Raw genomic sequence first — 25,533 nt, 5'->3', positions numbered from 1 at the left:
GAAGGGAGGAAGGAGTTTATTTGGCTCACAATTCCAGGCTACAGTCCATCATTCTGGGGAAGGCTAGACAAAAATCTGAAGCAGGGAACATCTTACCCAGTCGAGAGCAGAGAAGTAAATACATCAAAATTGCCTGCTGTTCACTTTTCTACTCCCAGAGACACACTTGTTAGAATCCCAGTCTCGTGGACCAGAATAGCTGGAACACAGCACTTCAGCTTGGAAGAGGTCACTAAATTTTCACCATTACAGGATTGGTCTTGATTTGATCAATGGGAAACCACGAGACAACAAGCAAGCAGCGGTATTTTGAACCAACCACAGTTAAAGTGAAGAGCCTGAAGTTTGCAACAGAAGCCCCGATCACCATCCTTTGAGTGGGTCATTTTGGGGTCCAGGCATGATGGCACACACCTTTCTAATTCCAGTACTCAGAAGAAGGAGGCAGGTAGCTCTCTGGGAATTCAAAGTCAGCCTGGCCTACAAAACAATTTCAAGGCTGCATGGTGAAGACATGTCTCAAAAACAAAAACAAATAAACAAACAAAAATCGATGATCTGATAAAATTACACCCAGAAAGCAAAGACGATAAACATGGAAGTTATGAAAACGCCGTTCACTCTGGAGCCCTTGATGACTGATTGATTGGATTTCCCTTTTATTTATAGCAGTGTCAGGTGCAGTGTCTTGGCCTTGGGTGTCTCATTAAAGTACAGCAAGCTGACCACCTGGCTTCCTGTCCTCACTTTGGTCCTCTGATTTCACATACAATGTAGTGTTTCACTGATTTAGCAAGAAGCGCTCAGGGGTGGGGGCTGTCAGACAGGTCATCCTCTCTGAACACACATTGCTATCCCCATCCCACCCCCAATGCACAGGGCTGCCACACCACGCGTCCCGCCCATTCTCTCAAGGCTGTGTAACAAGGTCACTAGAATCCTACAGCCAGATGCTCCCAGAGGATGTCCCAAGGCAATGGCTCCTCCATCGATGTTGACCTACAAGGAGGGGAGGAGAGCAAGTCAGTCTTCTGTGGACACAAGCTAACACCCCCGTTTATCTTTGTCCTCTCAGGGTTATGCTAGCAAACCACCCTTTCAACTCCCACTCTCAAGCTTAGGAGTAAATACTGCTGATGCCCTTGTTTGTAGAATGTCCTATTCATTGTAAACTAACATACTCAGTTCTCCTCTGTGAAAAAGAACAAATAAGTCAACTGAAACTTAACTAGTATTTGTTCATCTCTTGCCAAGATAATCAGTCCTGGGAAATAACCTCATTTGTTGGTTTTTACAACCCTAAACTTGGATTGTGCAAGTCCACTGGCAAACCGCACAATTCATGTTGGTTACCTTCTCTGGGTTTAATCCAAGTTCCTTAGCTATTGCAACAGACACTGCTGCAAAGGCTTCATTGATTTCAAATAGGTCGACATCCTCCAGGGACCAGCCTGCTTTCATAACCTACAGGAAAGATGAACTGAAGTCAAATCATTCATTACTAACATAACGGTATAAACTTGAGGTGCTGGAGAGACGGTTCAGTGGTTAAGAATACTTGCTGTTCTATCATGAGGATGAGACTTCAGACCCAGAACTCATGTTGAGTGGCTCACAAACCCTGCAACTCCAACTCTATGGCATCACATTCCCTCTTGTGGCCTCCAAGGGCAACTGCATGCTTGCACACACAATAATTAAAAGAGAAAAGATACAGTGATATACGTAATATCCCCCTCAATGACACCCCTTTTAGGAAACTGCTAATGAAACTAGGTGTGCCATGGTGGCTTCTGTCTGTAAATACAAGACTGAAGAGGCTGCAGTCAGCCTCCATAAAGACACCCCATCTGAAACCACTGGCAGTATGGACTGTTTCTATCTGAGCCCGTGACATTTCCCTGCTCCCCTACCCTCCCAGCCCCAGTGAAGCTGATGCCATTCAAAAGGCAGATGATATTCTCTAGGTAGATGTGGGGGAACACACTTGTAATCTTAGCACCTCAGAAGCTCAGGCAGGACAGTATCTAAATTCATACAGAGCAAGGCTCAGCCTCAAAACCAAAAGAATATACTCTAAATACCCCTTACCATAGAAGTCTAACCTGTTTTTAAAAATGAAACAAACAGCATCTGTTATGTGCAGCTAATACAGCACATTGTATCTGACTTTTAAAAAACCTAGGGACTGGAGAAAGACCAGATGCACTTCCAGAAGACCCATGCACGGTTCCCAACACTCACATGGTAGCTCACCACACAGACTGTAACTCCAGTCCCAGGGGATCCAGCACCTCCACTGGCTGACATATATATAAGCAAGACACTCATGCACATAAAATAATATATAAAATAAAATAAAAAATGACATGGGGCTGGAGAAAATGGTTCAAGAGGCAGAGTACAAATGTCCTAAGGCCAATCCCCAGAACCCACATTGGGGAAAAAAATGGTACGCTTGGTGGTGGTGGCACGTGCCTTTAATCCCAACTCGGGAAACAGAGGCAGGTGGCCTACAAAGCGAGTTCCACAGCTAGAGCTACACAGTGAAAGCCTATCTTGAAAAACCAAACCAACCAAACAAAAGAACCAGGCATGGTGGTGCTCTTGGGACCAGACTGCTGGGAAGACTTAGATGGGCAGATCTCAGGGCTGGAAAGACACCTAGCCTGGTTGGAAAATTCCAGACGATTGTGAGGCTATCTCAAAAATACAGGGGAAGGGTGCAGCTAGTTGGTTTCACTCTGGAGCTCCCCAGGTCTCACAAGTCTAAGGCAAGAACAATTCCTGCAAGTTGTTCTCTGACTTCCACATATGTCCCAAGCTTACACACATACACAAACACACACCCTGGACTATCAGGTCATTCTTCAGTGACAGGGTCCTAGATCAGACGACCAGGAGCAAGAAGAGAGGAAAGCCAAGGCAAGGACGTCTTGCACAAGCTATGTCTCATGTTAAGCAAGCTTTTTACTAAGTACAGCACCTTATATGCAGTTTCTAGGGGAGAATGGGACAATGGACAAAGTCAGCAGGAAGCTAACCAAGCAGTTTGCACAAGTGGAACACAGGGTATCTCAAGTGAGCCACAGACCAAGCACACAGTGGCCTTGGGGCTGATAATTCTAGTCTCTTCAGGGGAAAAAACACAAGCTTCCAGGAATTGAATCTTTAACTTCCTCAAGGTCTTGACTTCAGCTCCAAACTAGATCTTGCCACACATGTCCCTAGGCAAGGAAACAAAACTAGGTTCCCTTTGCCCTACCAACTGGGTATCTGAGAAGCCTTAGAGTGGCCTGGCTCTCTACACACACAGGCACAGACACATACAGGTTTTTTAAAAAATACATTTACAATTTTTTATTTTTGTATATGAGTGTTTTGCCTGTGTGTGTGTAAGTTCATACATCCCTGGTGAGGGCCATGGATTTTAGGAGAAGAGGGCCTAGATCCCTAGGGACTAGAGTTATACAGTTATGCACTGCCATGTGGGTGCCAGGAATTGAACCCAGGTCCTCTGGAAGAACAGTCAGTGCTCTTAACCACTGAGCCATCTCTCCAACCCTCATATATGTAGGTTGGTTTTTTTTTGTTTGTTTTACTTTGTTTTTCAAGACAGGATTTCTTTGTATAGCCCTGGCTGTCCTAAAACTCACTATGTAGACCAGGCTGGCCTTAAACTCACAGATATCTGTGTACCTCAGCCTCCCAAGTGCTGGAATTAAAGGCATGGGTCACCACTGCCTGGCTTTTTTTTTTTAATGGAATAACAATGTGTTTCTACCTTCTCACAAACCCAAAGACACAGTTACATACACAAATATGTGTCCCAAAAGTTAGGGAGAGAACTAAGTTCACTTAAGGCCTGGGGAATACAATGTTTTCACAAAAGGCAAACAGCAAATAAAAGCTGGTAGAAGTAACAAAATCATGCATGTCCTTACACTTCAGAGTGGCAGTGGGAGGGGAGGGGGCTTAAGAGGAGCTTGTACAGAACTGCAGTCAGCTGCCCTCAGAGCATCACCAAAGTCAAGAATGAGGTCCACAAAGATGAGGCAGACAGATATGCAGGTACAGACAATGGTCTCAGGAGTTGGGAAAAGGAGGCTGAAGGCCCAGAAGTCCAAGGTTGCTCAAGATCATCCTGAGCGAGGTGGAGAGATGGTTCAGAGGTTAAGAGCACTGATTGCTCTTCCAGAGTTTCTGAGTTCAATTCCCAGCAACCACATGGTGGCTCACAGCCATCTGTAATGAGATCTGGTGCCCTCTTCTGGCTTGAAGGCATACATGGAGGCTGAATACTGTGTACATAATAAATAAATAAATCTTAAAAAAAAAAAAGATCATCCTGAGCTACACAGTAGGTTTGAAGCAGCCTGGGCTACACAGAACTCTGTTACAAACACGGAAAACAAACAGCTGAAAGGCTACAGAGTAAGACTCACAGCTTGCTTTATGGCTGGAATTGGTCCTGCTCCCATAATGGAAGGCTCCACGCCAGCTTGTGACCAGGATACTATTCTTGCTAAAGGTCTCAGCCTTCGACTCTCGGCTTCTGACTTCTTCATAAGAACCACAGCAGCGGCACCATCATTTATCCCTGTGAACAAGTGACTTGGTTTCTACAGTGCTCTTTAGGTCAAGTGTGTACCCAGGGCCACCACCTTTTCCACCTGAAAGCATCAAGTTACTGACAGGTTGGCAAAGCCCTTGGCTGTGACTCATCAGATCACACAGTGTACTTAGAAATGGTGAAGGTCGAAGGGTGGTGGCAGCAGCAGCCTTTAGAACCAACCTTTGGAAGGCAAAGGCAGGCGGACCTCTGTGAGTTCAAGGCCAGCCTGGTCTACAGAACAAGTTCTAAGACAGGCACCTAGTCTGTTACACAGAGAAAGGAAGGAAAGAAGGAAGGAAGGATGGAAGGAAGGATGGAAGGAACGAACGAACGAACGAAGGAAGGAAAGAAGGAAAGAAATGATAAAAGTCAAGTCTAGAATATGATATTGACCACACAACACTGCAAGACTCTTCCAAAAGCAATGGGGAGGGGAGATGGAAGAAAACTGAAGAAACAGCCTAGGCCTCACTCACAGATACTGGGAACTTTCTGGAACTAGAAAAATATGAAGGATAAATCTGAAGTCTTTTTTTTTTTTTGAGACAGGCTCTTTCTAGCCTTGGCTAGCCTGGAACTCCCTATGTGTACCAGGTATACTAGGCTGGCTTCCACCTCATAGAACTCTGATGCAATGCTGAAATTAAATGAGTGCCTCACCATGCCTGGCAACTTTAAATTCCCTCCATTCCCTTGAGACAGGGCTTCTCTGTGTAGCTCTAGCTGTCCTGGAACTCACTCTGTAGACCAGGCTGCCCTAGGACTCTCGGAGTACTAGGATTACAGGTGTGTACCCAGACAACTTCATAGTTTTGTTCTTTTACATATATGTTTAATCTAGATGTCAAGAAAGGAAATCACTTCATTAAGTATAGATTAAACAGCCAAGCATATAGAAACTATAAGCTTCCCCCTTAAACCCAGATTTAGGAATCATGCTGTGTAGAAAGACATATTTACTTGGTAGACCTCACCAGTTGGTTCTTCCCTCAATGCCCTTCAGAAATCAAACCTGATGCATTAGCTGGGGTGACTGTTCCCGTCCCATCAGAAAGGAAGTAAGGTTTTAGCTTGCCCATGGCTTCCATGTTACTCCCATGGCGAGGAAACTCATCAATTTTCACTTCAATAGGACCTGCAAAAAGTAAAACCAGTTACCTGGGATGAGTACAGAGAAGGCAGAGTGCCGGGACGGGGGACTTCTCAGACAAGAGGATTTGCATTTGGTAGAAAGGTTTATTAACATTCAACCACTTACATTCTGGTAGGAAATTGCTAGAATTACTGCATGCTACCTCCCCCATGAGAACTTTTCATGAGACAGTCCTGCTGTGTTCCAAATCCACAGCCCTTCCTAAGGACAGGTTATTTGTATTGTATGTACATGGGTTTGAATCATTGCATTCAGCTGGCCACAACTGAGTGGGTCTGGATAATCCACCTTCTAGGAGCTGAGCATGAATGTCAGTTATGGATAAGGGAACTGTCTGCAGATTCAGCTTCAGAGCACGGACAGCACCCTAACATGATGCGTCTTTAAGGAACTGGAAAGACTGTTTAGTCTTTAAGGTTGCTTGCTATTCATCATGATAACCAGAATTTACATCTCCCTCCAGCAGCTCATAAGAACCTGTAACTCCAGTTCCTAGGGATCCAAGATCTTCAAACAGTCCCCAATCCACACATATGTGCATATACTCACAGATACAGATAGACAGACATATGCACACACGAAAATAAGGTAAAATAAATCTTTTGAGAATGTGTTCCCTTCAGAATGTGAGTGAGACATAAGATCAACTCTGCAGAGTAGATGCCTCCGGAAAGGTTTGGAGAGCTATTGTCCCCTAACGACCACAAACCGATGCTCCACTTCTCATGGAGCCCACTGCATACACACTGCAGCCGTGGACAGTTTGAAGACGACAGTTTCCCATGTGTCCATATCCCGTGTAGACAGCGTTTTCCAGCCAGGTGTGGTGGTGCACCTGTTATCCAGCACTCAGCAGGCAGAAACAGGAGGATCACCCACCAGTTGGAGGCCAGCATGGTCCACAGAGTGAGCTCTAGGCCATCTACACAGCAAGACCATGTATCAAAACGCCATGCTGGGCAGTAGTGGTAACACTTATAATCATGGAACTCAGGAGAGAAAATAAGGCAGATCTCTGTGATCTACAGAGTGCGTTTCAGGACAACCAGGGCTACACAGAGAAACCCTGTCTTGAAAATCCAACCAAACAAGCAAACCTAACAATAACAACAACAACACATCACCATCAACTCTCTCACATTCCGATGTGTGAAGCCTACACCTCTACAACTTGTAAAGCCCAAAGTTCACAACAGCCCTCCATACCACCCTTGGGTGTTAGTCACACCTACAAACAGGCTCATGTGTACTGTGGTCTCCATACTCACCTTTCCTGGAAGACACCAGCACAGGCACGATCTCCTTGTCAAAGTGGCCAGCTTTCTGTGCATTCTCCGCCCTGTTCTGGGACAGAACTGCAACCTTGTCCTGGGCTTCTCTGCTCACTTGCCATTTTTTGGCTACATTTTCAGCTGAGGAGAAGAAAAGAAAAAACAGCATTTTCAAGAGTTGGTTTGTTTTGTTTTTTGTGTGTCCCCCACCACCCGACGGGGTTTCCTCTGTGTAGCTTTGATGCCTGTCCTAGAACTCACTTTATAGACCAGGCCAGCCCGGTCCTCATAGAGATTGGCCTAGAACTCACAGAGATCCGCCTGTCTCTGCCTCCTGAGTGCTGGGATTAATGATGTGTGCTACCACTGCTTGGCTTCTCTCTTTTTTTTAAATTTTAAATCAGGAAATTTAATATTGACAGCATTTCTTGGCTTCTTCATCAAACCTTACCTTTTGATATAATATGATTTAAGAATAAGCCAGTTTAGCTGGTGGTGGTGCACACCTTTAATCCCAGCACTCAGGAGGCAGAGGCAGGAAGATCTCTCTGAATTTGAGGCCAGCCTGGTCTACAAGAGCTAGTTCCAGCACAGGCTCCAAAGCTATACAGAAAAACCTCGTCTCAAACAAACAAACAAGCCAGCTTGCTTGGCTCACAGCTAGCAGCAGGATCTCTGAGTATCAGGCTACTGCATCACTTAGGATCTGGTGCTCTTCGCTGTAAGTGTCTCTAGATTTTCATACTACCTGTGCTCCTTAAGTTTGATATCCATTTTTCAATTTTAAGAAGGTTTTTATTTATATGTATGCTTGTGTCTATGTGTGCACGTGTGCAGTTGGCTGAGGAGCAGGAACATGCATCAGATGTCTGGCACTGAGTCACCTGACATGGTTGCTGGGAACTGAATACTAGTCCTCTGAAAGTGTAGCAAGCACTTTTAAACACTGAGTCATCTCTCTAACCATGGCTAGATAGCTTCTCTCCTCCCTCACTGAATAATGGCGTGTTGGGACAGATGGTAACCAGTTTATCTTGCTTAAGGATGGTCACTGAGGCTTGGTGCCCTTGGAGATGAAGTTTCTATGTGTTGTTTTCTTTGTTTGAGTGCTTGTTTTGGATGGAGCCCAAGACACTGCATATGTTGATCAAGTGCTCTAACCTGAACCTAGCTTCAGGATCTAAATTTTTAATGACCACTTTGGTCATGTTCAGGCAGCTAGTATGAGTATCACTTGAGAAACTGGCTAGACACGAGGCTGGCTAAGATCCAGGTAAGAACCATGACGCCTTCCATAGTCTTCTGGTGTTATTTAGCTAAATAACACCTTTCTGGGCTGTTGAATCCCTGTTTGACACATCCCCAATACCTCCCTGCATTTGCACACGCTGTCTCTTGTGCCTACACTCTTAGCCTTTTTCTACTACCCTATTCCTATGACTTATACTTCTCATGGAAGCTCAGTCATTGCTGCCAGCTTTAGAATGAATTGCTTCCTTCTCAGGGTTTATTTAACTCACAGTCAAATGTTATTTCTGCTTAAGATTTGAGAAATATATAGATTTATTTATTTATTATTGATGTTTTTAGAGACAGGGTTTCTCTGTGTAGCTCTGAAGCCTGTCTTGGTACTTGCTCTGTAGACAAGACTGGTCTTGAACTCACAGAGATTGGCCTGCCTCTGCTTCTCAAGTGATAGGATTAAAAGTGCCACCACTACTTAGCAAGTTATATTTATATATAGTAAAAGTATTGCTTTTTCAATTGCTTCATCTGTCAACATAGGATAGATACAAGGACCAAGATCGGTGGTTCTCAACTTTCCTAATGCTGCAGCCCTTTCATACAGTTCCTCATGCTGTGGTGACTCCCAACCATAAAATTATTTTTGTTGCTACTTCATAACTGTAATTTTGCTACCATTATGAATCGTAATGTAAATATCTGACATGGAGATGGTCTTAGGCTAACCCTGTGACAGGGTCTCTCGATCACCCAAAGGAGTAATGACTCTGCTTCCTTATTTGATGAAATGAGGGGATTAATCCAGAAGAATCATATTCTTCTGTGCCAAGGATTTACAAGTGAAGAGTGTCGATGTACTCATTTCAGTTCCTCAGAGAGAGACTGATGGAGGAGGGTTATCTGTCTATTGTGTTATTTTCATTGGTCAATAAAGAGACTGCCTTGGCCCCTTGATAGGACAGAAAATTAGGTAGGCGGAGTAAACAGAACAAAATGCTGGGAAGAGGGCTATGAGCCAGACGCCATGGAGCCAGCCACCAGGTCAGACATGCTGAATCTTTCCTGGTAAGCCACACCTCGTGGTGCTACCACGAGATTATTAGAAATGGGTTAATATCAAGATATGAGAGTTAGTCAGTAACTAACTCTCTAGAGATAATGGGCCAGGCAGTGCTTAAATGAATACAATTTGTGTGTTGTTATTTCTGGGACTAAGCTAGCCATGCAGGAGCCGGGCGGGATGAAAAGCAGGCCTGCCCGTAGCTCCTTACTACAAGAGACTGTGTCTGTAAGGAGAGCACACTAAGGAGAGCAGGCAGTTTAGAGCAGCCTGCATGCTGTCTCTCTGCTAGGCTTAAACCCTGTGGAACTTCCTAAGGATGTGGTACCTTCTACTGTCAGCTTCCTTGGCAGGATGAACCTTTTGGAATACAGCTTTCTTTTAAACACTTTTTTTAAAAGATATATTTATTTATTATGTATACAACATTCTGCCTGCATGTATGCCTGCACACCAGAAGAGGGCACCAGATTTCATCAGAGATGGTTGTGAGCCACCATGTGGTTGCTAGGAATTGAACTTAGGACGTCTGGAAGAGCAGTCAGTGCTCTTAACCTCTGAGCCATCTCTCCAGCCCTCTTTTAAACATTTTTTTAAAAAAATATTTAATTAATTTAACTTTATGCTTGACTGTTTTACTTTCATGTACGTATATGTACCATATGCATGCCTGCTGTCCTTGGAAATCGGAAAAGGGCATTGGATCCCATGAAATCACTTTGTGGGAGGTAGGAATTGAACTTGGGTCCTCTGCAAGAGCACCAAGTGCTTTTAGCTACTGAACCAGCTCTCCAGCCCCTAAACTAGAGCTTTCATGCCCACACATAACAGTCATGTTTTTAAGGTTTTTTCTGTCGTTTGTTTTTGAGACAGGAACTAAATGTGGTGTATTTCCGGCTGGCCTAAAAACCCACATAATACTAAGAAGACTGATCTAAAACTCACAGAGATCTGTCTGTCATTGCCTCTCAAGTGTTGAGGCTAAAGGCGTGTGCCACAATGACTGCCTAAGTTCTTTAATTTTTTTTTAATTTATTATTTTTATTTATGTGTATGTATGTTGGGCTGAATTAGCTTATGTATACATGTATGTGTAGCGTCTGTGGAGGCCAGAAGGCATAGGATCCCCTGAAACTAGAGTTACAGATGATTGTGTGCCACATGATGTGGGTGCTGGGAACCAAACTCAGGCCCTTTGCAACAAGGCCAGTACTCCTGACAGCTGACCCATCTCTCCGATAATAGTCATCATTACACTGGTAGCTCAGCCATGGCATCAGCAAAATGTGCCTTTCAGGAAGTCACTTGCTGTCCATTCAGGTTCCTAACAATCTTCTATTACTCTCACTTTCTTGGTTTTATGACCTTAAAATCAGGTGAAAATCTGCCATCTTGTGGCTGCTTTGTATTGTCATCTACCCTCTGCCAGTGCCATGTGGACATACAGTCAGCAAGTGCTACAGGGAACATTAAAGACAGAATGAGTGAGTCACAGACATTTGGAAGGCATGACCTCTCTCTCCCTCCTGTGTGCAAGGTCTAGTCACTAAAGTCCGATGCTGACCAATGACATCTACAATTGTAACAAATTCTCTGGACTCAGGTCAAAAGCAGACCACAGGCCACCTAGGGAAGCTCCTTGAGGTATTCAACACCACACATATTCCAGGACTCTCTGGGAGCTACTGTATGCCTTAGCTTCCTGACTAAAGCAGGAAGACAAGAGGGTAGCCTGATGGTCACCAGACTCACAGCCTATGCAACGAACCTCAAGTCACATGCTCTTGTAAACCTTTACAAAGCTAGTGTTTGCAGCCACATCAGCCTTACCTGTGATGCCCATGTGATAGTTGTGAAACGCATCTGTAAGGCCATCACAGAGGATGCTGTCAGCCAGCGGCATCTCACCCATCTTGACTCCTGCTCTCAGATGAGCCAAGTGAGGGGCCTGGAAACAGGACGTGAGAACAGGTTAGACTTGGTGGTCATTATCCTCTCCTTATGAATGGTCTGGACCTGACTTCCTCCCTCTTCATTTACCCATCAAGCCCCTCTCCCCACTATCTGCTTCCCCAGATCAGGGCCTGAATCCTCTTGGCATTAGCAGACCATCCCACCTGCCTCCTCTTAGGAATCTCTTCCTCAATAACTTGCCCGTTTCCATTTCTCCCTCAAACCTATCCATTCTGGGTTTTAATTCCTTATGATTCCACTTTTTCCTTCTAGCTAGACAAGTATTACCTAAGGCGATGGCATAAAAACCCCAATCATGTACCTACTTTAAAACATGTTATGTGTAAAATGGGTGGTGGTGGCACACGCCTTAATCCCAGCACTCAGGAGGCAGAGGCAGGCAGATCTCTGTAAGTTCAAGGCCAGCCTGGTCTACAGACTGAGCTCCAGGACAGGCTCCAAAGCTATACAAAGAAATGCTTTCTTGAAAGGATGCCCTGGAGCTGGATTATAGGCAACTGCAAGGCCCCTGACAATGACGCTAGGAGCTGGACTGGAGCACGTGTCACAGCAGTACGAGCCCTTCACCACTCTCCATTGCTCCTGCACATCTAATGTCCATTTGGACAGGAGACAGAATACCCACAGGGAGAACAGGACGGTTTCAAAATGAACTGAGAGGAGGATTTCTGAGCAGAAAGTTTTTCTAACTTCCAGCATCCAAAGGAAAGGGTAATAATGGACCAGGAGTTCACAGAGGTGAGTCAATCATACTATGATATCTAGAAAAGTACAATGATACCTAGGAATGAAAATGACATAATTAAACCCATAATATCATATGATTATTGTTTATAAGACACAAAGAAACAAAAGCCATGCTTTAAAGTGGCAGCTCTGGACATCAATGTTCCCACCTCTAAGTTGGGAATAACAACACTGGCATGTTGACCACACACAACAGCCCTAGGTCCAGATCTGCACATTACTGTGTCTGACCAGAAGGACTAGTGGCTGAGCTCACTAGGACTCTGACTAGTGGCTTCCAAGGTCAGCCCTGGAGCTGCTTCAACAGGAAGAAGATACTGCTCCACTGTAGGGCCAGCTTCAAGGGCAGCACTTGGCAAGACGGAGCAGGATGGCAAACCTCCTGGAAAGGGGCAGCTCTCCATGACCCTTGGCCACGTTCTTTCTTTGGATTTTTGAGACAAGGTCTTGCCGTGTGATCTATGCTAGTCCTGAGCTTCTGGGCTCAATTGCGTCTCAGTCTCAGCCTCCTGAACAGCGGGGACTGGACATGCTTCACCATGGGTGCCTTTTACGTGTTCTACCCTCTAGGAGATCAACAAAATCTCGTCCCTGGGGTTCCTCCCGCCCAAGGGCCATGGCAAGAAGGTTAAGTGGCCAGCTGTGACTGGACCCCTCCTCACACTGGGAAAGCATAAAGACAAGCTGGCCTGTCTCCTGTTTCCCTCCGTCCTGCTCAGGTGCCTTGTGCTCTGTGTGTGGATCATGGTCTGGAGTATTTGTGTGTGGACTGCCCTGAGCTCTAGCTCCCAGTCGAAAGTAGAACACTGTCTGGGGCTGTGCTGTGACCTGGACTGATGATCTGTGTCTAGGAACAGGCTGCTTGAGCTGACAGAATCCCACCTGACCTGTTTGAGTTCAGTTGCCCTAAGGCTTTCAGCTGTGGGGCATTGTTTCTAGAAGTTCAATCCAATATGAACTAGGGATTTTAAACAGCAGAGTTTATGAGTTCCACTGACCACTCTGTTTAAAGAACATTTAGATCCATCTCTCCAAAAAAAGGTAATGCCAGCCCTTGTGTGGGTAGTGATGGGTGGATTTCTGTGAATTTGAGGCCAACTTGGAATACTTGGGGAGTTCCATGCCAGTACAAGCTACATAGGACCCTCTGTAAATTCTGGGGGTGGGGGAAATAGCATGGTGGTGCACACCTCTGATCCGTGTACTCAGGAAGCAGAGACAGGCAGATCTCTGAGTTTAAGGTCAGCCTGGTCTATAAAACGAGTTCCAGGACAGCCAGGACTACCAAGAAAACTTATTTTTAACAACCAGTAATAAATGAATAAAAACAAAAGGGGAAAAAAGAAAAAGAAAGACGTTTCAGTGAGGTGGCTCAGTGGGTACAGGCAGTTGCACCAAGTCTGATGACCTGAGTTCAAGCCCCACAACCCACCTGGTGGAAGAGGAGAATCTGCTCCAGCAGCTGTCCTCTGCCTCCACCCGCCTGGGGGAATGGGCATGTGCCCACTTTATTTTATGTTGGGAGCCACCTGGAGGCACAGGTGGTCCTGCAGTTTGGAGGTAGCCATGTGGGGCTGAGCACCCTTGCCTGCACCCTTGCTTGCACATGCTCAGACCAGCAGAATGGCATTAACCAATCAGGGCAGCGTTCAAGCCGCTCCACCGTTTAAAAGCAGCTGCCTCGGGGCCCAACGCTCTCTCTCTAAGCTTTCTCTTGTCCCTGCTCTATCTTCCCTTCCCCCAATTTTCCTCAAGGGAATGCTCCAAATAAAGATGTGACCATCTTTATTTGTGGTCACATAAAAACGCTCGTTTTTGGTGGCGTTCATTCCTGCTGGTCAGGATGGCCCCCCGCAATTTTATTATCATTTCTTTTTTGATATTAAAGGTGTACCCCACCACTTCCAGCCCTATTATTGTTATTTTTATAGAGGAGAATGATAACAGTGCATGATGGGAAACAACCTACCACAGAAATGAAAATCCTGACAGCATCTCAGGTGGCAATCTGGGGCCTAACCATGACATCAGTCAGGAGCAGTTACTCCTTTGTCGAACTGTCTAATATTTATTCTTTGATAATAAGTAGTGGAGTCGCATTATAAATCTGGATGATTCAGGTGGCCTCAATGACTTTGTTGTCAACTTCGTAAGTATGAAAATAGTCTTTTATCTTTTTTATACAATTTTTTTTTTAAAGCCTACAGCACCCGGTATTCCTAGGCAGTCTCCCATCCAGGTACTAACCAAGCCCGACCCTGCTTATCTTCCAAGATCAGACGAGATCGGGCACGTTCAGGGTGGTATGGCACCATCATAGACAAGTTTTTTATCTTTTTAATGTTCTCAAAACGTATTTCCTGTAGTAGACATGTTTACTAACTTTTTAAGTAGGGTAAAAAGGAGCTTTTAAACCTTTAAAGTTGGGAAGTAGAAAAAGATAAGATATCCTGATTAAATTGGGAACATGGGGACCTTGAGAGAGGGTTGGTGGGAAGGGGAGAGGCAGGGAGGGGAGCAGAAAAAAATGTAGATCTCAGTAAAAATCAACACTCCCCCCTCAAAAAAAACCCCAAAAAATGTTGTAAAGAAGACCACTCTTCAAGAAAAGTTTTGGGGCATGTGGTCATGGTGCACACCTTTAATCCCAGTACAGAGACAGGCAGATCTCTGTGAGTTTCAGGCCAGACTGGTCTACTGAGTGAGTCTAGGCAAGCCAGGACTGCACAGAGAAACCCTACCTCAAAAAAGCAAAAGAGAGAGAGAGAGAGAGAGAGAGAGAGAGAGAGAGAGATGATGAGAGAGAAAGGGGAGAGGGAGAGAAAGGGGAGGGAGGGAGGGAGAGAAGGAGAGAGAGGGGGGAGAAAAATTAGCTTTGGATACTTGGATAACATTCAAATATTTACAAAGGTTTCTGGGCACAGTAGCATATGCCTGTAAACTTAGCACTCAGGAAGCAGAGCTGGAGAGACAAGTACTTAAGGTTAGGTTAGGCTATGTAATAATTCCTGGGCTAGCCTTGGCTACCTAGTAAGCAGGGATGAGACTGCAATCAGCTAATCTTGGGGATTCATTTCAGAAAACATTGTATGCTTCTGGAAAAACAGCTAAGGAAAAATCACACCTTGGCTCCAAGCTGATGATGAGCTGTTCTTCATTTCCCATCCAACCTGGAGAACAATGGACATTCAGGCAGGGCTCCTGGCTGAGTCCTTGTCTGTCAGCAGCACACATACCCTAGGTGACAAGGACGGTGAGCCTCTCTGCACTTACCTTGCTCATGTTCTCCATGCCTCCTGCAACCACAATGCTGGAGTCACCTATGGCTATGGACTGGGCTGCAAGGCACACGGCTTTTAGGCCTGAGCCACAGATCATCTGGCAGCTCCATGCTGGGACCGAGTAGGGGATTCCTGCACCCACACTGGCTTGTCGAGTAGGATTCTGCCCACAACCTGGAACAAGGAACACGGAGGCCTCTGAGCCATCAGGAGAAAGTAAAACATGAGGGGACAAGTGTGGGCTAAATGCCCTCAGGCAGCTAAGTTCTCAGCAGCACAGTGCCTGCTTCCCTCCCTCCCTGCCACTCCACCTGGGGCAGATGGCACCTTGTGCAACGCCTAGGTGTTTCTAACAAGAAGCTTCCTCCTCCACAAGCACATTCCCAAAGCCTTAAGACAGACCCTCAAGACCTTTATCTCTAGTGGCCTGACTTTTTCTCTTACTCGGCAAGAGATGTAACTAAGGCCAAGGGTGACAGCCAGCCGGTCACATGGCTGTAAACACAAGGCATAATTCAGACATGGAGAGCATTTGCTCCTAGGAGCCTGGCATATGACGATGACACTTACGAAGAAAAGGTGATTACTTAAAGAGGAGAACTGTGCATAAAAGCAATGTAGAAAATCGTGCTGGTGTTTTGTCATAGCTCACACCTGCAAACCCAGCATTCTCTAAGTCAAAGCAGATGGTTCACAGTAAGTTCGAGGTTAGTCCGGGCTACATATTCAATTGAGACTGGCATGAACCATGAGCAGATCAAGTCAGTCTTAACTACATAGTGAATTCCGGGCCAAGCTGTACTTTAGTACATAAAAACTAAAGTTAAATATATATATATATATAACAGAATTAGAACCAACAAATGCCTTTCTGTTGGCATATCCACGATATCCTTCAGTTAGCAAAACCAGAACAGTTCCTTAAAAGAAGCAGAGAAGAAGACAGTCTACTTCCTGTTGCCTGCATATCAACATGTTCCTTCTCCAGCACCATGTCTGCCTGCACGCCATGTTCTGCCATCCTGGTAATGGACTAAACCTCTGAAACTGTAAGCCACCAACTCAAAAACTGTTTTCCTTTACAAAAAAAGGAAAAGAAGAAGAAACAGAGAAGGGATGGAGTCAAATCTTTGAAATGCTATCATATGTGTTATTGTATGACGAATGGCAGAGTGGTCCCTCCTTTGCAAGTTTCATATATACCCACATCTATGACCTTTCCTTGCTGTAACTACAGTTCAAGGGAATCTAATACCTTCTTCTGGCCTCCCTGGAAACTTGGCATGCATGCAATATACGGACACACATGTAGACAAAACACCCATATACAAATATAAAAAAGTAAACACACACATATATACATGTATACACACATACACCTTCTTTTTAAAGAAAGAGACAGGTGGTAGTGACACACACCTTTAATCCCAGCACTTGGGAAGCAGAGGTAGGCAGATCTCTGAGGTCAAGGCCAGCCTGGTCTACAGAATGAGTTCCAGGACAGTCAAGGTTACACAGAGAAACACTGACTTGAAAAGATAAAGAAATGAGGAGAACTACAAAACTAAACTTAACAAATATATCTCAAATATTTGTATTTTAAGAATCTCAAAAGCCCGAAAGTACTAAGCTTAGTATATTTTCCTTTTTTTTTTTTTTTTTTTGTGCAAGGTATTGAACCCAGTGGCTTGTGAATGCCAGCCGAGTGCTCTACAACATTTCCAGCCTTTCCTGGCTTTCCTTCTTAGAAGGGATCATCTTGCTAAGGGTTCAGGCTGACTTTAATCTCATGACCCTCAATTCACAGGCCTCAAAGTGCTGAGGTTATACTCATAGATCACCAAACCAGGCAATATAGAACCTTTGTAAGTTGAAGCAACACTGTATGATCCCTCATATTCTAGTTAGAGTAAAGATGCAGTTTGACTTATAGCAGGCTTTCTCAGACCTCCACCTCTCTAGTCATGACGCAGAGACTTAATATTAGTTATGAATGCTCGGCCTTATGTTATGCTTGTCCCACTAGCCTCAGGGCCTTTTACCTTTCTTTCATTCTGTATGTCTTACTTTCTTTTCTTTTATTTATTGATTTTATTGAGCTCTACATTTTTCTCTGCTCCCCTCCCTGCCTCTCTCCTCGCTTTCACCCTCTCCCATGGTCTGTATGTCCTACTTTCATTGCTTCCTCTGTGTCTGTCTGGCAGCTGCAGGGCTGGCCCCAGGCATCTTCCTCTCTTTTCCCCTTGTTCCTTCTCCCTCAAGCCTAGATTCCTCCTCCTTATTCTCTCTCTGCCAGCTGCCCAGCCAATCCCTTTACCCCTAGCTATTAGCTGTTTAGTTTTTTTATTAGACCAAACAGGTGCCTTAGGCAGGTAAGGTAAAACAAATGCAAGGAACATATGTTTACATAGTTAAACAAATGCAATACAAACAAATGTAAAACACCTTTACAGTTAAACAATAGTCCCCAACATAAACAAATGTAACACATTTGTAATTTTCTACAACATTGAATAATAATTCTATCTAAATAGATAGGACATACAAAATTTGTTTTATGCACAAAAATCACATTTTTTGTATAACATTCAGGCCATGTATATCAGGTATATACATGATGAAAAATTGGGTTCCAGCTAGGATATAAGCATTGTTGCAGAGACAAAGATGTATCTATCTATCTATCTATCTATCTATCTATCTATCTATCTATCTATCTATCTAAAGATTTATTTATGTTATGTATATGTTTCACCTGAATGTATGTATGTATGTATGTTTGAGGGTGCCTGGTACTTGTGAAGCCCAGAAGAGGGTGCTCAATTCCCTGGATCTGGAGTGAGGGAGGCTATAAACCTCTAAGAGAGCGCTAGGAACTGAGCCCAGGTCCTCTACGAGAGCAGGAACACTTCTTAATGGCTGAGCCATCTCTTCAGGCTCTAGGAGAAGAAGATATGTTTTAGAGACGCTTGTTTTCTTCAGTCTTTCACTCTACTGAAACAGTGACCCCCCCCCCCAAACTGGAAGTCCCCACAAATCCTGTGCAGGAGAAGAAAGAAGTTGAAGCCTGATAGCAGGCAGAGGTGGAAGCTACCTCAAAGAAAAATATTTCGTGGGCTGGAGAGATGGCTCAAAGCATTGGCTGTTCTTCCAGAGGTTATAAGTTCAACTCCCAGCAACCACATGGTGGCTGAAAACCATCTGTAATGAGATCTGGTGCCCTCTTCTGGTGTGCAGGCAAACACACAGACAGAACACTGTATACATAAAAAATAAAATAAATCTTTAAAAAAAAAGATGCCAGGTGGTGGTGGCACACGCCTTTAATTCCAGCACTTGGGAGGCAGAGGCGTGCGGATCTCTGTGAGTTCAAGACCAGCCTGGTCTACTAGAGCTTGTTCCAGGACAGGCCCCAAAGCTACAGAGAAACCCAGTCCCGAAAAACAAAACAAAACAAAACAAAACAAAACAAAAAAAAAAAAGAAAGAAAAGAAAAAGAAAAAGATTTCACACCGGGCGGCAGTGGTGGGATGCACCTTTGATTCCAGAACTCGGGAGGCAGAGGCAGGTGGACCTCTGTGAGTTTGAGGCCAGCCTGGTCTACAGAGAGATTTCAGGACTGACCCCATAGCTACTGGAAACACTGTCTAGAAAAACCAAAGAAGAGGGAAAGTGCTTGAACTGGACTTGATAGCGCACTCCTACAATCCCAGCACTCAGGAGGCGGAGGCAGGTGGATCTCTGTGAGTTAGATGCCGGCCTGGTCTACAGAGCTAGTTCTAGGACAGAAAGGGCTGCCACTCAGAGAAATCTTGCTTTAAAATAAAAGATTTCACACACTTTGACAACTTGTCAGATCACTTTGCTAAAGAGATCCAGGTGATGGGTCAATAGTGGGTGTGGCCATAACTTGACATTTAAAGTTTACTCTCACTTCTGGACCATGAAGATGGATGTGAGGGCTCAATGGGTCTCTTTGCCTCTCTTCCCAATTTAACCAAATTAAATAAATTTCCCGCGTCTGCCTTTTGCTATCCATTTTGGTATTTTATGAAAGCCAACTGGCAGAATCTGGCTTGAGATAACAATTGTGACATCAAGTTTGGTAACAATGATACTTCATTTTATATATATATACATATATATATGCACATATATATATATATACATACATATATACACATATATATGTATATATATACATACATATATACACACACATGTGTGTTATGGAATATTATTTTAAGGTGTGCTACTTTAGTTGATGCCCTGGAACATTTGTTTAATAATACAAAGATGTATTTGATCAAATAAAATTCACCTGCGGTCAGGAGGCTGAGGCAGGAGGCTGAGAGAAGTGGTAGGAAGGAGCCAGGTGGAGAAGCTTTTTAAGGAGGGGTGAGGAGAAGCACTTTTGGAGAGACAGGAGAAAGAGGTGAGCTACTTGCTATTCAGCCTTAAACCTTGAATCTTGAGTTAACCTTTAGAGGGACAGAGTTAAGTTCCTTTAGTAGCTTTGAAAGAGTGGGTGCCTTGTGGCCTGTTTCCCACAGATGGCGGCAGAGTTGCAATTGTTGATTAGGGCAGCTGTGGATTAAGAGGGAGCAATAATTTAGAAAAAGGACAACATATACAGATGTTGCAAAATCCGGTGAGGGGATCTGAAATCAAAACAATTCTGGCTCCAAGCATTTCAAACATGGAATAGTCAGCCTGCACACCTACAAATGGGCGAGGTCCCAGGCAGAGTAAGAACAGAAGTTGGTTGTGAATACTAACAATTAAATCTCTACAATCAGTTCCAATGTATGCCGAGGAACATAGGGGATGGCAGGGAGGTGAACTGCGTGATTTCGCATGCTAACCACAAACGTCACCACTGAGCTACACACCCAGACCCCAGGTCAATTATCAACACGGGTGGTCAGGGTCACTGGTCTACAACCCAGCAGGAAGCAGAGGGAAAGTGAAGGCGTTCGTTCTCAGGCTCTCCTGTCTCCCTTCTCCAGGGAGTGATTAAGCTCCCACAAGTGAGGAACAGCCTATCTCATGACAAGTGGACACGCACATACCTGTTCTGCTACAGCCATCCCTCCCGCTGCTGGCACAGTGCCAGGGCCACACACTTTGAGTGAATGTGTGGCATTTTAGGGGTGCGGGGAGGGCCATGCATACTCTCCTATGCACCAGGCTGGCCTTGCTTCTAACAATGCAAAGGCGGCACAGATCGGTTTTCTGGGATCACTCAGGGAAGAAGCTTGTAAAGGAGGAGGGACAGAAGGAATCCTGGCACAGGGAACTCTAAGACAAGAACTGTGCGGTGGTGTGTGTGTTCGTGTGCAAGTAGATGGTGTGTTTTTAATGGGCCCCACCTCTCCTGGGGTTACTGAGGAGTTACCTGCCGCCAAAACGTGTCCAAATATGACCTCGGACACCTCTTCTGGAGCCACCTTGGCCCTCTGCAGGACTTCTTTGATGACAGTTGTCCCCAGGTCGTGGACAGGCACTGTAGACAGGGCACCATTGAAGGAGCCTATAACGGAAAGGGGGAGAGAGACGGCGTGTGAACCGAGGGAACACTGAGTATGGCCGAGGAGGAGGAAGGGGCCACATGCTTTCCATGCAAAGACGGCTAGAGGCGGGTGGGCACAGGCGATGGGGACCTTAGGAACAATGCCAAGGCCTGCCCGGAACCCCTGCTCAGACCCCTAGCTCGCGGCCCCCACCACCACGGCGTGACCGATGGTGCTTGGCGGAGCGGGCCAATCACGGATCAGGAGAGAGAGCGCGTCCCACAGGCAGCCAATAGGTGATCCCGGCAGAGCGGTGGCTCTACGGCAAGGAGCCAATCGCAGCGCGAGGGGCGGGGCCACGGGCGAGGCGCGAGGCACAGGTCCGCGGAGTCCGCGGCCGGCTGGCCCGCCGCCCCCCTCTCCGTCACGCGAGCCCGGTTCTCGGCGCAGCTGCCCGGGCGAAGGGGTCGGAGGCCGATGGGTCGGGACGCTCACCTATGGCGGTCCGCGCCGCAGAGACGATGACCACGGGGTCCGAGTCGGCACTCATCCTGTCGCTCCGCTTCCTGCCAGCTGTCAGCCAGGAGCAGTCTGCGACTGAGGTAAAACTTCCTCCAGTCGCGTAGGCCGGCCTGGGGGGCGGGGCTGGAGCCTTCACGCCACGCCCCCACGCGCCTGCGCGACACGCTGGGCGGGCCTAAGAGCCGGAGTGGGTTGGAATGAGGACCGGTTGTCTAGGATGGGGTGGGATTAAGGCACCCGTGTGTGGCTGGTTAGCGTGGCCATAGGCGATCCGGGGATGTTGGGTGGACCTGGAGAATCTGGGGGTGTGGGAGAGCGATGTGCTGAGCTGACGATCTAGGAGTCTACGGTGGGGTCGGGGGGAAAGGGTCTAGGGTGTCCTGGGGGTCTTCAAGCGACACACCCCAGGGAGCCGCCTAGCCTTTCCTGGGTAGGCACCTCTCGCCCCTTCTGGAGGGTCCTCAGCGCTGACAGCTTCTGGGCGCGAGGCCTCTTTACTAAGAGAGATTCTTAGGGCAATGGATCGCTCTGTTTCAATCCTTTCGGACTTGCTACTCAGTCATAGTCTTTCTGTCGGACCTTCTACTTAGCTGTCTTCCTTGTGTCATTTCATGCCTTTTGGCGATTCCCTCTGGCCATCCTCGCCCCCCTCCAGCCCCTGGCTCTCATGCTTCCTTTTTAATACAGTTTTAAAGATGTATTTATTTTTATTCTGTGCGTATTGATGTTTGTCTGCTTTTTTTGTCTGTGTACTGCGTGTGCATTCAGTGCCCGAGAGGCCAGAAGAAGTTGTTGGATCTCCTGGGGCAGGAGTTACTGACAATTGTTAGCTGACCTACTGTAGGTCCTAGGAACTGAACTCTGGTTCTCCGGAAGAGCAGTAACTGCTCTCAACCCCTCAGCCATCTCTCCAAACCCCAAAATAATAAATGATTTCTTCCTGGGAAAAAAGAAAAATAAAAAACCTCTCCTTTTCTCCATTCATTACTTTTAGCTTGCATCTGGCCCATATGTAGCTCTCAGTCGACAGCTGCAAGGCGCTATAATGGTGGCTTCTCGGTGTTGCTGCTGGTCAATCAACGGAAGCAGTTAGCTTCTTGAAATTTTCTCCTTTGCATACGTGCCTATGCCTAGTGTCTGCAGAGGGCAGAAGAGGATGCTGGATGGTCTGGAACTGGAGTTACAGAAAGTTGTGAGCTACCATCTGGGTGCTGGGGAACAAACCCAGTTCTGTGCAGTAGGGGTAAGTGCTCTAACCACTGTGCCATCTCTCCAGTTCTCTATTTCCCCACAACTCTGGCCACTCTTTAGTCCCCTTGGTGGGCTTACTCTGACTGCCTCTTGACCAATTTTGCAGCAGTTCCCCTGAAGCATTGTGTCCATCCCATCACTTCAGTTATCACCCATTATGTTGACAGCTCTGAAATCTTTTATCTAACCTATGAGCAGACTGGCCCTCTCTATTTAAACTTTCTATAAAAAATATCAAATTCATCACATCTAATCCAAAGTCACTATATCTACCTCTTCAGCTTATTTCTTCTTTCTGAAGACAGCAAGTGGTGTATCCTTCTTTGGCAACACTAGAAATCTCTTGAATCAACATAGATTTTACTTCCTCCAGGAAGCCTTCCTAAATCCTGTAAGAGCTGGTTCCCTTCAGATCTTATACCTAATCTTTCTACTTAAACATATAATTCTTAGTTTCTGGTTTCCTCTATTACATTATGCAAAATATTCTCGATCCCTTTTTATACTGTTTTATTATCTATGGCCAGTATATTTTAGGCAGGAAATCTGGTGAACACTAGTATATCACTTATGCTCTGCGCATGAGAATTAATGGAGATGAGCTAGGTGGGGTGGCACAGGCCTATAATCTGAGCATTTGGAAAACTAACAGAGGAGGATCAGGAGTTCAAGGGTACACTGAGCTATATGAACTTTTTTTTTTTTTTTTTTTTTGCTTTGTTTTGTTTTTCAAGACCGGGTTTCTCTGTGTAGCAGTACTTGTTGTTCTGGAACTCACTTTGTAGACCAGCCTGGCCTTGAACGCACAGAGATCTGCCTGCCTCTGCCTCTTGAGTAGTACTGGGATTAGATGTGTGATCCGCCATGCCCAGCCTTGTGGGTTTTTTTTTAATATTTATTTATTTATTATGTATACAATATTCTGTCTGTGTGTATGTCTGCAGGCCAGAAGAGGGCACCAGATCTCATTACAGATGGTTGTGAGCCACCATGTGGTTGCCAGGAATTGAACTCAGGACCTTAGGAAGAGCAGGTAATGCTCTTTACCACTGAGCCATCTCTCCAGCCCCGGCCTTGTGTTTTTTTTTTATAAAAAGAACATTGTTCTGTGGAATTAGCTCAGTGATTAAAGCATTTGTGCAAACAAGAGGATCAGGATTTGGCTTCTGAGAATTCACGTAAATGTTGAGTGGATATGGAAGTACACCTATAATTCCAGTCTCCTAGCATCAAGCTGCCTAGTTACATATGCTGTATTGTTTAGCTGTTGGTTTACTGATCGATCATGCCTCAAAAGTAGACCAGTTAAGAAAGATCTCTGGCACCAGTCTCAGGCCTCCACACATAAAAGTGCAGGCCTTTAATCCCAGCACTTGGGAAGCAGAGGCAGGTGGATCTCTGTGAGCTCAAGGCCAGCCTGGTCTACAGAGCAACTTCTAGGACAGGCAAAGGAAACATGACTTTTTTTTTTAACACTATACATACAATGTTCAACTGGCATGTACATGCCAGAAGAGGGCACCAGAACCTCTGGAAGAGCAGCCTCCAGCCCTGAACTCACTTTTGTAGACAGGCTGGTTTCAGACTCAGAGACTTAACTGTCTCTGCCTCCTGCATGCTGGGATTGATGGCATCCGTCGCCCTACTTCTTTCCCCCTTAACTATTGTATTTTAGTGTATGTCTGTGCATTCCATGTGGGTAGCAGCCTGTGGAGGTGAGGGGGCTTCAGATCTCCTGGAACTGGAGTTATAGATGGTTGTGAGCCACTTTATGGATGCTAGATACTGAACCTGAGTTCTCTGCAAGAGCAGTTGCTGCTTCTCACTAAACTATCTCCCCAGCCTCTGGAATAGTTTCTTAAATGACACCTAGATTCGTATGGTGCTAGGCTGGCAAAAGAAGGAAGAATTTAACAGTGCCTCAGACAGTCTGTCCTGAAGGGACCTTGCAATCATTCTAGGGGTGTTTTAGGAATAGTTACAGGAGTTCAATTATCAGAACAATGCTATTTTGTGAATATTGCTTTTACAAAAGGCCGTGTTAAATACAGTTAATACAGTTGAGGACAAGCTTATCTGTTGAAGTCTTTTTTTTTTTTAAAGATTTATTTATTATGTATACAGTGTTCTGTTTGTATATATGTCTGCAGGCCAGAAGAGGGCACCAGATCTCATTGCAGATGGTTGTGAGCCATTGTGTGATTGCTGGGAATCGAACTCAGAACCTCTGGAAGAACAGCCAGTGCTCTTAACCTCTGAGCCATCTCTCCAGCCCAAAGTCTCTTTAGTAAGCACTTTTACACATGCTCACATTTGTCTTCCCAGTCATAGCATTCATTACAACAGTAGCTTCAGGTTGGCTGGAATTCCCCATCCTGCTTCACCCCCACAATGTTGTTGGGTTAGCTATTAGACAACAACCACAGCCAACTGTTCATTCACAAAACTAAGAATATGGCAACTATCTTCCAATGCTAGGCTTAAAGCTGCTTTTAATTCCCTTTGTCCATAAATGGTTTTTGGCCATGCTAGGGATAACCTGGGCTATGACCATGCGAGGCAAGCACTCCATCACGAAGCCACTACCCTATCCTCAAATGCTTCCAAAGACTGTATTTAACCAAGCTGGTTATCTTAGCCTGCCATTTTTAACTCTATACTTAAAGAGAATTTGCATTCTCTCAGTTACTGCACAGCCATCACATTGATCATCTCCAGTTCCAATCTCCAAATATTTGGCACAGCAACCTCAAAGACTATCCTCCCAAACTCAGTTTTTTGTTTCTTCTTTTCTTCCTTTTGTTCAAAAGGGTGAAAGCCCGCGGAAAACATTAAAGGCTGGGCTCAACTGGGTGGCCTGCCATCTTTAGATAGTATCAAGGGACAGTAAATGATATTCTC

General features: G+C 45.4%; 1 protein-coding gene and 1 long non-coding RNA gene across 2 annotated transcripts; one reads left to right on the top strand and one right to left on the bottom strand.

Moving 5' to 3' along the window:
- On the bottom strand, positions 1-21,488 carry LOC125391328 (acetyl-CoA acetyltransferase, cytosolic-like). Its single transcript, XM_087912308.1, has 9 exons — positions 21,355-21,488; positions 20,745-20,879; positions 15,339-15,520; positions 11,175-11,292; positions 7,037-7,180; positions 5,628-5,750; positions 4,446-4,600; positions 1,354-1,464; positions 1-999 (listed from the first exon to the last, which is right to left on the bottom strand). The coding sequence occupies exons 1-9, from the start codon at positions 21,407-21,409 to the stop codon at positions 829-831; spliced, it is 1,194 nt and encodes a 397-aa protein (XP_087768434.1). The 5' UTR covers positions 21,410-21,488; the 3' UTR covers positions 1-828.
- Positions 21,326-23,781, top strand: LOC148123581 (uncharacterized). Its single transcript, XR_015739512.1, has 3 exons — positions 21,326-21,461; positions 22,376-22,624; positions 23,577-23,781. It is a non-coding gene; the product is annotated as an uncharacterized LOC148123581 (long non-coding RNA).
- Positions 23,782-25,533: the final 1,752 nt, after the last annotated feature.

This window comes from Myodes glareolus, chromosome 1 (genome assembly GCF_982192425.1).
Source record: "Myodes glareolus chromosome 1, mMyoGla1.1, whole genome shotgun sequence".
NCBI classification, from domain to species: domain Eukaryota; kingdom Metazoa; phylum Chordata; class Mammalia; order Rodentia; family Cricetidae; genus Myodes; species Myodes glareolus.
The sequence above is the reverse complement of the archived record's forward strand: the minus strand, read 5'-3'. Positions and strand labels throughout refer to the sequence as shown.

Excerpts from the sequence above, each read along its gene's own strand:
- LOC125391328 (XM_087912308.1), bottom strand. The coding sequence starts at position 21,409 with ATGAGTGCCGACTCGGACCCCGTGGTCATCGTCTCTGCGGCGCGGACC. Across the intron at positions 20,880-21,354 it reads TGCGGCGCGGACCGCCATAG|GCTCCTTCAATGGTGCCCTG; the intron begins GTGAGCGTCCCG and ends TTTCCGTTATAG. Across the intron at positions 11,293-15,338 it reads GCATGGAGAACATGAGCAAG|GCCCCTCACTTGGCTCATCT; the intron begins GTAAGTGCAGAG and ends TCCTGTTTCCAG.